The 13,587-nt window shown below is 41.9% G+C and overlaps 1 protein-coding gene across 1 annotated transcript in view; it reads right to left on the bottom strand.

The window, feature by feature from the left end:
* Positions 1-893: 893 nt before the first annotated feature.
* Positions 894-13,587, bottom strand: part of LOC124276844 (cilia- and flagella-associated protein 54-like) — a 105,592-nt gene continuing 92,898 nt past the window's right edge. Inside the window, exons 51-63 of the mRNA XM_046712495.1 lie at positions 11,291-11,496; positions 10,753-10,928; positions 10,404-10,586; positions 9,962-10,140; positions 9,519-9,646; positions 8,798-8,906; positions 6,388-6,550; positions 5,565-5,829; positions 5,330-5,455; positions 3,828-4,500; positions 2,533-2,695; positions 1,932-2,006; positions 894-1,803 (exon numbers count right to left, since the gene is read on the bottom strand). Coding sequence (XP_046568451.1) covers positions 1,684-1,803; positions 1,932-2,006; positions 2,533-2,695; positions 3,828-4,500; positions 5,330-5,455; positions 5,565-5,829; positions 6,388-6,550; positions 8,798-8,906; positions 9,519-9,646; positions 9,962-10,140; positions 10,404-10,586; positions 10,753-10,928; positions 11,291-11,496 — 2,566 coding nt within the window. The 3' untranslated portion in view covers positions 894-1,683. The remainder of the gene's footprint in view (positions 1,804-1,931; positions 2,007-2,532; positions 2,696-3,827; positions 4,501-5,329; positions 5,456-5,564; positions 5,830-6,387; positions 6,551-8,797; positions 8,907-9,518; positions 9,647-9,961; positions 10,141-10,403; positions 10,587-10,752; positions 10,929-11,290; positions 11,497-13,587) is intronic.

Raw genomic sequence — 13,587 nt, 5'->3', positions numbered from 1 at the left:
TCTATCCATAAAAAGTGTTCCACTTTAGAATTTACATGTCACACAGCAGCCCCTTTCTCTATAGATTTGCTGTTTCAGCTTGCAATGAATGGTTTCCTTGTCATGTCAACATTGTTCTTCACATTTGGTATTTTCCTTGAGGTGAAGGGTTATAAATGAAAGGATGCATATTCAATCTCTCCTGCTGCTTTCAATTATAATGCAAGTTATGCATATCTTTTCCATATTTTTACACAATAAATTTCGCAAGGGATAGCTTTTGTGCTGGGACTTGAAAGGAGACCAGTCTAAATAGGCACCATCATAATCCATCATCATAATGTCTAAACACTTATTGTCCGTTTGGCTCAAAATCGGACCGATGAATTGCAATCTAACTCGAAAACTACGAAACATATAGTACTCAATGAAGCACTGATCATAATCAAAACATCAGACCAACTCTGTGATTTTTTTCTAGAATTTATGTCCTAAAAATAAGAAAGTTGTTTAACAAACTATCATTAAAATCTTGACACAGTTCACTATTTGTTACAAGGGAGGTGTGCAAAGGGAGGAACAGCCAGGTGTGCAAGAAAGGATGGAGACGGCACAGCACAGGTTAATGAATCAATGACTTTGTCGGCACTTGTGCACGTGCTCTCCTCGTACACCTACCTGGCTGTTCCTCCATTTGCAGTCCTCCTTCGTAACAAATAGTGAACTGTGTCAAAGTTTTAATGATAGTTTGTTAAACAACCTTTTTTACTTTTAGGACATAAATTCTGCAAAAAAATCACGGAGTTTGCTCTGATGTTTTGATTATGATCAGTGTTTCATTGAGTATTCTATGTTTAGTTGTTTTCGAGTTAGATTGCAATTCATCGGTCCGATTTTGAGCCAAACGGACTATAAGCATTTATATTGAGCTTTTTATTTATAATGTGAGCAAAAGAGAGTAAAATTAATACACTGATATCAACTAATTGTGTACATGTCCCCTTTAAAAGAAGACTTTGCTCATAAGACTGGCTCCCAGTTTCTGACTTGGTCTAGACACGCAGTCATTACAAGAGGAACTTTCTCCATGTAAGTGAGTGAGTTTAGTTTTAACGCTGCTTTCAGCAATATTCCAGCAATATCACGGTGGGGGAACACCAAAAATGGGCTTTACACATTGTACCCATGTGAGGAATCGAACCCGGGTCTTCAGCGTGATGAGCGAACACTTTAACCATTAGGCTACCCCACCGTCCCCATCAATGTAAGTTAAGTTAACATTAATCATAATCCAGGCAAACAGGAAACTTTTAGTATATCAAGGGGTGCTTGAAGAGGAAAAGCTGAAGTGATACAGATCATAGATGTTCACAAGAATAGGTATGGTTCTGACATGAATTATAACAGGTGAATCTGGGATTTGTAACAAGAAACACCAGATCCTGCCATAACTAATGGATGCAACTCTGCACAGAAGTCAACACACAAAAGCAGTGGTATAAGTCTAAACAAAATCATTATTCAAACTTTGGTAAATGCTAACAACACCTTAAACATCATAAACAGTATTACAAAAGTAACACAGAGGATGTGAATATTTACACTGGCACATCTCTCTCAAGCAAACTGGATTTTGGCTTTATCATAAATATATAAATTAGGAACAACTTTATAAAAAAAACATCATGTACAGAAAGCAAGTGGTCAGGATAACATCTTCATGATCCATGTTGCAACATCAGTGCCTCGTAGCAGCAGCCCAAAACTCTGGTCAAACAGTTGCTCCAGGTTCTTGATGCTTGATCGGTTAACATCAAATGGAATCTGCAAATGACATAAATATTGTTTATAAGCATTACAGTACCAGTATTCAGCATTCAAAGTGGTACTGGCCTTGATTAATTACAGGAATTATTACCCCGGAGTATTCAGCCTGATAGTATGTGTCTCACCTCAGTGACTGCGTCCTGTTCCGGGGAAGACGCCAGTAGGAGAGTACAGTCATCCAGGCACTGCCTCAGGAGTCCCTGGATAGACATGAAAATATATCAGGCAAACATATATACATAATAAAACATTTGTACAGTGGAAAGGAGTGGTCTATGAAAACTTTAATAAGATGATTATCTCCATGCTCAAAGAATACTACACATGTATTCCCACTCACCATGTACACAACTGAAACATGGATGTGTCATGGAAGCCAAATATTGTTTCACGAGCTATCAATCGCTGGGTGTTTCTTTGCCCCAAAGTTGTAATTTATACCTGAAATCTTGCTGAGAGTCATGTGAAACAATTTTCACGCATACATTCCATTTAGAAAATATTCTAAAATACCAGCTGAACATGACATAATATATTTTCAGAAAAAGACCTGTAAATTTAGATAAGAATCATGCAATTTACTTAAAATTCTAAATTTAACATTGGTAAATGTTACAGTATACATGCAAAACCTAAACAGATTTGCTTTATACATCTAATAAAACTACGCCTCCAGTTATTATGCTGTCGTCAACTACAGGATTCCCCTGGGCTTTCCTGACTAACCTCCAGCTGCTCGTCTCGCTGTGGTTTGGGGGAGAGAGCCTTGATCCTCTGTGCTTTCTTGGGTTTGACTGGTGTTGGGGTAGCTGGGGTCACATCCTTATCCTTCTTGGTCTTCTCCTTCTCTGTTAGAGATATCTCCCCTCTCTGGGTCAGCACTGCCAACCTACAGGAGTCAAAGAGCAAATGTGTGTAATGGTTGTGTTTGTAACAACCACCAAATAACAAGCGAACCATAAATCACAAGACTCATCAATAGATCAATGTGCTTTCAAACTGCATTCTCATCTCCTTTGGGAGATTGAAACAAGCCTGACAGGTGATAGACGTTTGCACTCATATTACCGGTTTATGGACACGAATTCAACCTTTTGAAATTTTCCTATGGACACGAAGTCGACTTGCGGCTAACTTTGATGTTGAAGGTGTTGTTAGAGTCACGCTAATCCGCCAGTAGATGTTGTTTTAGGATTGTCGATAACGTGGGCATAGCGTAAGGTATGAACGTAGTTCACACAATATGTCACCAATGTCATCAATGTTATCATATGAGAGTGATTTTTACAATGATGAACACATTTCATTCAATTTGGATATGTATAAGGAAAGAACTCGAGGTAGATTACATTCATTTTCGAAATGGCAGACTAGCACTGAAGTCTGCCTGTTACAGTTCGGAGGTGGACAAAAACATCAATTGAAGAAAAAGAAATACAGGGACTTGGAACATCGCCTGGACGTCCTTAGGCATGATCTGAGGAGTGGACAAATCTACACCAGAGATTTTGCAGATGCTGCATCTCACCTCCTTCGGGATGATCTTGTATGAAATAAAATGGACGAAATATAGTACTTTTCTCCTGTTGTCGTGCTTTCAACCACTTAATCCAGATCATCACCTTGTGTAAACACTGGATTATGTCTGTCTTTTTTAATCCCCTGTTAATTGGTATAAGGTCAAATGGACAGGACGTCGACCTTTTTTCTTACCTGAACCATGACATTTCACCAAAAGGGCGACGTCCTGTGCAGACACCATATTACCATCTGCCTTTAATTGGTACCTAATCAATGCTGGATGACCAGAGGCACATTGCCAAAATCACAAAAAGTTCACATGACCATAGAACTAGACACTATCAGGAGTCCTGGAAGGTGGGCATGGTTACCCATCCATCCACTATCTGTCCTTTCTCACAACATGAACTTAATCAATGGGAAATAGATTATCCAGTGTGCATAGGTTTGATATATATATAGAGAGAATCCAAATCCTGTCAACTTGGAATAACCTGTACCTGTCATGGAGATCAATGAGCTGAGGTTGTGACACCCACAGGAATCCTGGTGCCACGCCTGGACTCCCCGAACTCCCCTTCCTTGAGAGAGCATACAGCAGAATAATCCTCCTGTCCAAGGAACCCATCTCTGTATGTGCTGGGTCACTTTCATCAAGGGTGGGTTGATGCCACTGTAGAACCAGTTCATTGTCTCCAGGATTCACAATGGCCTCATCAGCAGGTTTGTGAGGATTTGTCTGTGTTCCTGGAGGAAGAGGTCGTGGATCAAGGTCAAGGCTGCTGTTGTAAATATTCTCCATCTCAACGCTGCTGCCCAGGCTGAGGTTAGAAGTGTACGTCTTCATGGTGATACTGAGATCAGTGCTGGCAGAGGTGACTGGGAGCAGAAGGGGGGAAGGAGGGTAGATGGCACAGCAGTCACTGGCATACACCGGTAGGTGAGAAGTCAGGTAACCATGCATGTGACGTAACCGGCACGACCATGGACCAGAAAACAACATGGACCGAACAACATCATGGTTCATTGTTGTGTCAAATTGAGCATGGCTGATAAATCCAAGGTCAAAGTCTGGTCCAAGGTCACCTCCATTTACATTCACTGAGTCTGTTTGTGAGCTTGTCGCACAGATTGTAGCAGTACTACACAGGCGCTGAAGGACAGTCTGATAGCCTGTGAAAATAGTTCAAAACAAGTTCAGACATCAAAATATTGGTAAAAATATTGTGGTTGAACATGTGAACATCTCACCAATAATCACTGAAATGGGACTGTTTGTTGGCTGTATCAAATACAGGTGTAGATGTAGCCATGTACATGTAGATTTTTATATGAAACTACAGTTATCAACAACAGGTAGTACAAGAAAATATCATTGTGACAATTCACTGATATTTGGCACATTACAATTATTGTTCAATGGAGGGGTACTGATTTCTTTGATTTAACTCAGGTAGTTTCTGAGAAAACTTGTCCCACTGCAGCCACAGAGCACATATTAAACAAGACAACACCCAAAAAGCCCTACTTTTTTCAGAAATTCTAAAACATTGATGGCACCAGCTAAGCATGTGTTTTATAAATAGGCAAAGTTTTTAGACTGTTTCTGAGTCATGCTCAAAAAATGAATGCTACATGTATTTGAGTCTTAGGTCCACTTTTTTGTTGAGGAAATTGTTAATTGTTAGAACTACCAAAACATTAAAAGGTCCAGTACATACAGGTATACAAAGTTTCTTACATAAAATTCAAAATGGTTTCCGAGTAATTCTCTTAAAATGAAAAATGACACACGCACAGAAAGGCAAATAGAGAGCACCCATTCCTCTGCCATCCTCCCACTTCATGCCAGGGAATAATAACATACATCATAAAATTTGAGTGATGACAAAGGAATTTGTGCTTGATTAAGAAGTCTCAAGGAATGGCAATGTGACATGTATAATGCACTACTATTAAAAAGGTTTATTGTAATTATATGAAAATGAAGGGATAATCCTACCTAGGAAGTGTATCCAGCTGAGATCCTTGGCGCCAGTTCTGGCTTTGTTCACCTGGTCGTCATACGTGTCAACCTGCTTCACCTCCTGGGCATCCATAAGGGAGGATAACTCTTCTTCTATCTCACCTGGAACAAAGAAGTCCTGATAATAATCCTCAATCAAAAACTTTAAAACGTCACAGAAAGAAGACATTAACTGCAACTGAATACATTTTTCAAAAAGGAAGAAACTCACTCTTGAAGATTTTCTTTTTCTCTCCCAGTACATAGCCGCTAATGAGATCAAGGGCAGCAAACTCTGGCACATTCTTCACTTCCTTGTCTCCCAGCTTCTGGGAGGTGACGCTGTTATCTCCTATCAACAGCGTACGGGCTCGCTGGGCTGCAGCTGTTGCTGCTGCACATCTGATGGCAAGCCAGGCAGCACGCTTCTCTCTCTCGTGTTCTGGTATACCAGCATCATCCTCTTTGTTTCGGGATTTGCTACGTTCCTTCTTGCTCTGCTCAGTAAAGAGAATACTCGTCATTTTCCCTCATTTTGAAGGTGAACAGACTCTCAAAATGCCTGCTCATATAACTTATACATATTATAGTATAATATAAAACATATTATAAGTATAATATGTGAAACCACATGTCAGTCACAAAGAAGGTGTGTTGTTCTCATGTGTTTTTGCATGTTTCAGTAATCTACAAATGTGTTCATCTGGTGCTTTCATTTGAAAGACTAATGTTTTTTCTGTGCTGTGCTTCACTCAAGCAGTAATTTGACAGTAAAATATAATAATTAAAGTATACAATATATCAAGACTGTATTCTACTTCATCTGCCAGACACATTTCCTCTAACATTGTTATCGTCAATGAAGTACATCTATTGTGAGAGAGACAGGCAGTGCTGCTCTTTACGGTTTTCCTTTATACAGCAAACAGCTAAAATGGCACTTAGAGAATCTACAAATACAAACCTCAATATTCATTTGTAGACAAAAAACACAATGCTAAATTCTAGTTAGTGATATTATTGCTGCTTGTTTCATGTCAGCCAGACATGCATACCTTCAACTTCTTCTTCTGAACCTGAGAGTGGGATGAGGTTGGCTTGCCTTCATCACCACTGTCCCCCACCGCTAGCTCAAGGAATGACCCCTTCCTGGCCAACACCACACCACTGCTGCACATGTAGATGAGGGCAATCTCCAGGTAGCTCTGTCGGATCAGCCTGAAACACACAGGAGTTATGTAGTGCCACTGGTTCCATCCATCCTTGTTTCTCTTCATGGAGTTGAAGAACTAGCACTGATCACTGAACATTCTGAGAAAGCATTTTGTGTGTCCCTGTACAATTCTTTCATCTCAAACAAACTCCCACCCATCCATGCCATCTCACACACCCACACCCACTCCCACCCATCTACCCATCCATGCCATCTCACACACAAACACCCACATCCGCTCCCACCCATCTACCCATCCATGCCATCTCACACACAAACACCCACATCCGCTCCCACCCATCTACCCATCCATGCCATCTCACACACAAACACCCACATCCGCTCCCACCCATCTACCCATCCATGCCATCTCACACACAAACACCCACATCCGCTCCCACCCATCTACCCATCCATGCCATCTCACACACAAACACCCACATCCACTCCCACCCATCTACCCATCCATGCCATCTCACACACAAACACCCACTCCCACCCATCTACCCATCCATGCTATCTCACACACAAACACTCCACATCCACTTCCCACCCATCTACCTATCCATGCTATCTCACACACAAACACCCACATCCGCTTCCTACCCATCTACCCATCCATGCTATATCTCACACACAAACACCCACATCCGCTTCCCACCCATCTACCCATCCATGCCATCTCACACACAAACACCCACTCCTACCCATCTACCCATCCATGCCATCCTCACACACAAACACCCACATCCGCTTCCTACCCATCTACCTATCCATGCCATCTCACACACAAACACCCACATCCGCTCCCACCCATCTACCCATCCATGCTATCTCACACACAAACACCCACATCCGCTTCCCACCCATCTACCCATCCATGCTATCTCACACACAAACACCCACATCCACCTTCCCACCCATCTACCTATCCATGCCATCTCACACACAAACACCCACATCCGGCTCCCACCCATCTACCCATCCATGCCATCTCACACACAAACACCCACATCCACTTCCCACCCATCTACCCATCCATGCTATCTCACACACAAACACCCACATCAACTCATCTACCCATCCATGCCATCTCACACACAAACACCCACATCCGGCCTCCCACCCATCTACCCATATCCATGCCATCTCACACACACAAACACACCACACTTCCCACCCATCTACCCATCCATCCATATCTCACACACAAACACCCACTCCCACCCACTCCATCTACATCCCATCTACCCATCCATCACACACAAACATGCTATCTCCTTACACCCATCCCACCCATCTACCCATCTCACACACAAACACCCACATCCGCTTCCCACCCATCTACCCATCCATGCCATCTGCCATGCCATCTCACACACAAACACCCACACCCACTCCCACCCATCTACCCATCCATACCCATCTCACACACACAAACACCCACACTCCACCCATCTACCCATCCATGCTATCTCACACACAAACACCCACACCCACCCATCTACCCATCCATGCCATCTCACACACAAACACCCACATCCACCTCATCTACCCATCCATGCCTATCTCACACACAAACACCCACATCCTCCGCTTCCCACCCATCTACCCATCCATGCCATCTCACACACAAACACCCACACCCACTCCCACCCATCTACCCATCCATGCCATCTCACACACAAACACCCACACCCACCCATCTACCCATCCATGCCATCTCACACACAAACACCCACACCCACCCATCTACCCATCCATGCCATCTCACACACAAACACCCACTCCCACCCATCTACCCATCCATGCCATCTCACACACAAACACCCACACCCACTCCCACCCATCCATACTCTCTCACACCCACAAACACCAACACCCACCCATCTATCCATCCATGCCCGATCGCACACAAACACCCACTCCTACCCATCTACCCATCTATGCCATCTCACACACAAACACCCACTTCCACCCATCCATGCCCTCTCACGCACAAACACCCACTCCCACCCATGCCCTCTCATACACAAACACCCACTCCCACCCATCTACCCATCCATGCCCTCTCACACACAAACACCAACACCCACTTCCACCCATCCATGCCCACTCACACACAAACACCCACACCCACTTCCACCCATCTACCCATCCATGCCCTCTCACACACAACCAATAACTTGCATGCTCTCACTCATGTTAAAATATATAGCTGTAAGTGCCTTATCTCCAAGTTGGGTACATACCCAAGATCATGATCTGTTGCAAATGATGTCTTGATGGCCTCGATGAGGGTGTTGGCAGCAGCTCGGGGCTGGAACTTGCCCAGTTGAGCCAACATCTTCTGTACTTTGCCTGCAGATGAAAGGTTTATTCATCCTCTATCATCATGTTTATATCCTTATGTTCAGGAAAATATTGAAAACTATTTATGTCAACCTTTCCTAAAATGTACAGAGTGTTGTTCTAAATCCTGTTTATTGGTGGTGAAAATCAAAAGTTCAGCACAATACAACAAAACGCAATATTTGATTTTCTAAAACTCTCGTTCAATCATGATTATATAAATTAGAGTCCACCTTGAATACCTGGGAATGGAAATTGCAGTTATAGTTGAACCACTACCAATAACACAGAGCAAGCCGTTACTGGATTGCTAAGCCATGTTTCCACCTGTTTCAGTTTGATTCCTATCTTTGATATTCCCCCCTCCCACTAGAATATCGTGGTTACGGCATTCCACATTCAAATTGAGTTCAAAACAAACAGGAAGTCTACACATCAGGGTTAAAGAATGTTAAATATAGTAACTCATAGACAGGACTGTAATTTGACACACTCATGGAATCAATAACAATGGGGTTTGCCCTTATTACACAGATGACACATTCAGGACATGTCACAGTGTACACTATATTAAAGTGAAAACTTGGTTACTGTCTCCAATAGATGTGAACCATTTCTCACCCATATTAAAGAGAATTTCTGCTTCCAGGTTTGCCTCCCGTGTGACACTGACTTGTGAGATCTCGAGTGCTGTTGACAGCACGCCAAGAGCATCTGCCCACAGCTGATGGTGCTCTACATCTACAACACTAAAACACAAAGCCATGGAATACATTTTCAGTCAACAATCTTCCACATACACAGAAACATAACATTGTTTATTTCAAACATTTAACCAAACACTGAACAAGAAAATGAATGAAATCATATGGAATGTTTGTATCCGACATAGTTCTTGTATAACCTATAGCAAGTATCATCAGTAATTACAAATAATGGTCATATGCAGACATGGTCTGTTTGGTCTTGTTCAGGAAATAAACCCACAAAGTCCTATATGCAATCATTGCTAACACAGTTACAACTAAACTATTCAGGCAGATAACATGTATATCATTGCATACCCATTCCGTATCTTCTTGGCAGTATTCCTGGCCATGGCATGTCCAATTCTGAGTTTGACCTGTGCAAGGCGGAGACAGTTTGGGAGGTAGATATTGTCCATGGGACTGACCAGGGTGGACAGGTGGTCCTGCTGACCCACAGGATGGTAGTGCTCAATCCTCTCCCCAAGCTGCTCCATCTGCAAGGCACAACAAGACAAACATGTACAAGAAACATAAACTGTCATCCTAGTCAATAAGAATCCTTATACACTGTCATCACAACCTATCTCCCAGCAAGGCATGGCTAATGCAGCTGAAAGTCTTGCCCCTAACTGTTCCATTACATGCAAGACAATCCAGCAAGGTTTCTGACACAAGTTGGGAGTATGAAAAGGGAGTCTGCCGTCAATATGACTGTGACACAAGTAGGACATATTGCTGCTGATGAAGAGTGAGTTACCTGAGACAGAACAAGTCTCTGCACATCCAGGTAGCTGTTGAGTGTTTTCTGTGTCATAGCATCCGAGTCCACATCCTTCCTGCAGGCTGCCTCCAAGTCTGTCTTCATCATCAGGCACAGCACAAGCAGACGCTCACCATGGTTTGACAAACGTGGCATTCCACTCAGCAGCTTGATGGCATCCTATAAGTAAAAGTCAAGTACACATGAAGTTTGAAAACACTCAATACCCATCTGGTCCAGATCTACTTGTTCCCAGAGTGTTCATGATAACGTATAGCAGGTATGATACATGGCTGATCTAGATCAGCACCAAACGTTTGGTGAGTTATGGTCAAGTAACGCTTACCTCCATCAGCAGTACAGTGTGTTCCAGACTGTTTCCCTCAATGATGTTTAGTTGTGCCCCCTGGGCCAGGAACTCCGCCTGCATCTCCACATCCCCACAAGCCTCCGCCTCCGACAGCCCCTCTGCACAGTACTGCCGACACTCAGCAACATCAGTGAGCACCTTGTTCTCACTCCCTGCAGACACATGTACATCTTAGATCTCTCTTAGAAACAGTTTGTGTGACATCTAGATATAACTAGCAAAATATCAAGTAATCAGCAGTCACCAAAATAAGTCTTCCAATCATATTCAAGTTATAACAAATTTTCCAGTTTTGTGCATAATACCAAATATTCTCATAGTTTCATGACTATTATCAATTTACCTGCAATAAGTAGAAAAAACTGGTTACATTTTCATTAATCTGTTCCCAGTAAATGAGGCCAGAGGGTGTTCTTCTCTACAGTGAATATGTTATTTGGGGATAAGCCATTTTGCATGGTGGTTAAGTCACACAAAAGATGACAATTTCAAGACATGTACAACAACTGATCACCTTTAACGTCTCCCATTCCTCGGACCTCCATGATGAGGCTGGAGACGAGTGCTAAGCGACAGTGCAGCCACAGACGGGTGTCCAGGCGAGACCGACTCTGGAAGTTCTGATATTGGAACTGGGTGTTATCAGAGTCCGTCAGTTTAATATTTTCCATCTGAGGAGGTCGTCGAGACCCACTGTGACGACCTTTCATGGACGATGGCCTGAGGGCAAAAGGTGAAAATACTCATTAATAATCATATATATATATACCGGTATATCTATTTTGTTTAAGTAGTGACCATATATTATCATGAAATCTTAGAACTTGATCCATCCTACAAGCATGTCAGTCATGATCAGGCTTCTTTCTTTAAACCCCATATGTCTTGTTTTCTAGGCAAGCATAATCGAGAATTGAAAATAAAATAACAAAACAGAATGTTGTTTGAAATCAAAGTACAGATGGAAATGCCAGATACACGCTTTCCATGCATTGTTTGACAAACAGTGATTCTACAAAATATTACTGCCACATCAAAATAACACTTCCTAACCTAGCCTTTCACATTTCATATCCTGAAAGTATAAATAATTATAACTAAAAGAATGTTACATTTGTATATTTCCCCTTGTCTTGGGTGATAGACATGACATTCTACCACTTCCCCACCGTCTCCTGCAGGACTATGGTAGTAAGTCTCAACAATAAACAACTTATCTGCCTATTCAGTTTATTTTTACAACAAACCTATTGTAGCGTATACATACTGGGCTAGATCCATGTTTGTATTTACATGTGTATTGGGTGGACTTCTAACTCATATCAAACCTACTGATTATGCCCACAAGCCCCAAACAGGTGATGACAGCACTAAGCTTGACACCATGCAATGTCATGCAACACAGACACACACAGGTGGAAATACAGCAGAAAAACACAATTTCACGATGAAAAGAAAATGGCAAAATGAAAGTAGTTAGTTTGAACATTTTTTCACTGTTTTTGCTCTACAGTTACACATAATATAATTCAGAAATGTATGTGCCACACCTTAATTTCCATTAATACACTCTGTTAGATTCAGACCATACAAAACAATTACTGGTTAGACATATGCAGAACCAATATGAGAGAGAGGAGTAGAAAACACAAATCGTCACTGCCACAGCCAGCAGAGTGAGTATTCCTATATTCAACAGCAAGAGACATTGTTCCTGTTATACATGAAGTGCTTCTATCCTACAAATCTAATATTTCCTTGAAACAAAACAAATAACAAATGTCCAGTTCTTTAGGCAAATGAATGGATGCAGTCTTTGTATTTTTTCAGTTCCATGATATGTTAAATAAAATCATAATGCATTATTACAATTCATCCTTTAGATATTTCTTAAATAGGCTGATGTATGATATTTTGATGTCGACACAGATTAGCCCATGACCATTAACTGGCTGTATCTGATTAGCAAATATTATTTGAAGGTGACCATCTCATTGAACATTCTATTTCAGAGTATCTTATGGAATGTTTGCTGAAACTGCACCTATTTCTGGCAGGCATTCAAGGACAGAAAAACAGAAGGGTTATTTTCTCATTTGAGTTGTACGTTATTGCAAGAGAACATATAGATGTGCTGCCAAGTGCCCTGTGTATGAGCCAAGAGAGAGAAGTATAACTGATGTGACCATGATGAGAGACAAGTGGCACACTGAGACAAGTTCCAGTGACAAACTAGTGATGTGAGAGAACTTCTACAATGAAAGACAAACCACAGAACTGATTCAGTGAGAAACAAACTAGTGATGGAACAGTGATGTGAGAGAACTGATACAATGAGTGGCAAACAATGATATGAAAGAACTGATACAGTGAGAGATGGAACAGTGATGTGAGAGAACTGATACAATGAGTGGCAAACAATGATATGAGAGAACTGATACAGTGAGAGACAACCAGTGGTGGAACAGTGATGTGAGAGAACTGATACAGCAAGGGATGGAACAGTGATGTGAGAGAACTGATACAATGAGACACAAACCAGTGATGGAACAGTGATGTGTAACTATGATTCGAAAGAATTGATACAGTGAGAGACAAACCAGTGATGGAACAGTGATGTGAGAGAACTGATGCAGAAAGACACAAACCAGTGATGGAACAGTGATGTGAGAGAACTGATACAGTGTGAGACAAACCAGTGATGGAACAGTGACGTGAGAGAACTGATACAGTGAGACACAAACCAGTGATGGAACAGTGATGTGAGAGAACTGATACAGCAAGAGATGGAATAGTGATGGAACACTGACA

The sequence above is a fragment of the Haliotis rubra genome, unplaced genomic scaffold (assembly GCF_003918875.1).
Source record: "Haliotis rubra isolate DU_JTF1 unplaced genomic scaffold, ASM391887v1 Scf214, whole genome shotgun sequence".
NCBI classification, from domain to species: domain Eukaryota; kingdom Metazoa; phylum Mollusca; class Gastropoda; order Lepetellida; family Haliotidae; genus Haliotis; species Haliotis rubra.
The sequence above is the reverse complement of the archived record's forward strand: the minus strand, read 5'-3'. Positions and strand labels throughout refer to the sequence as shown.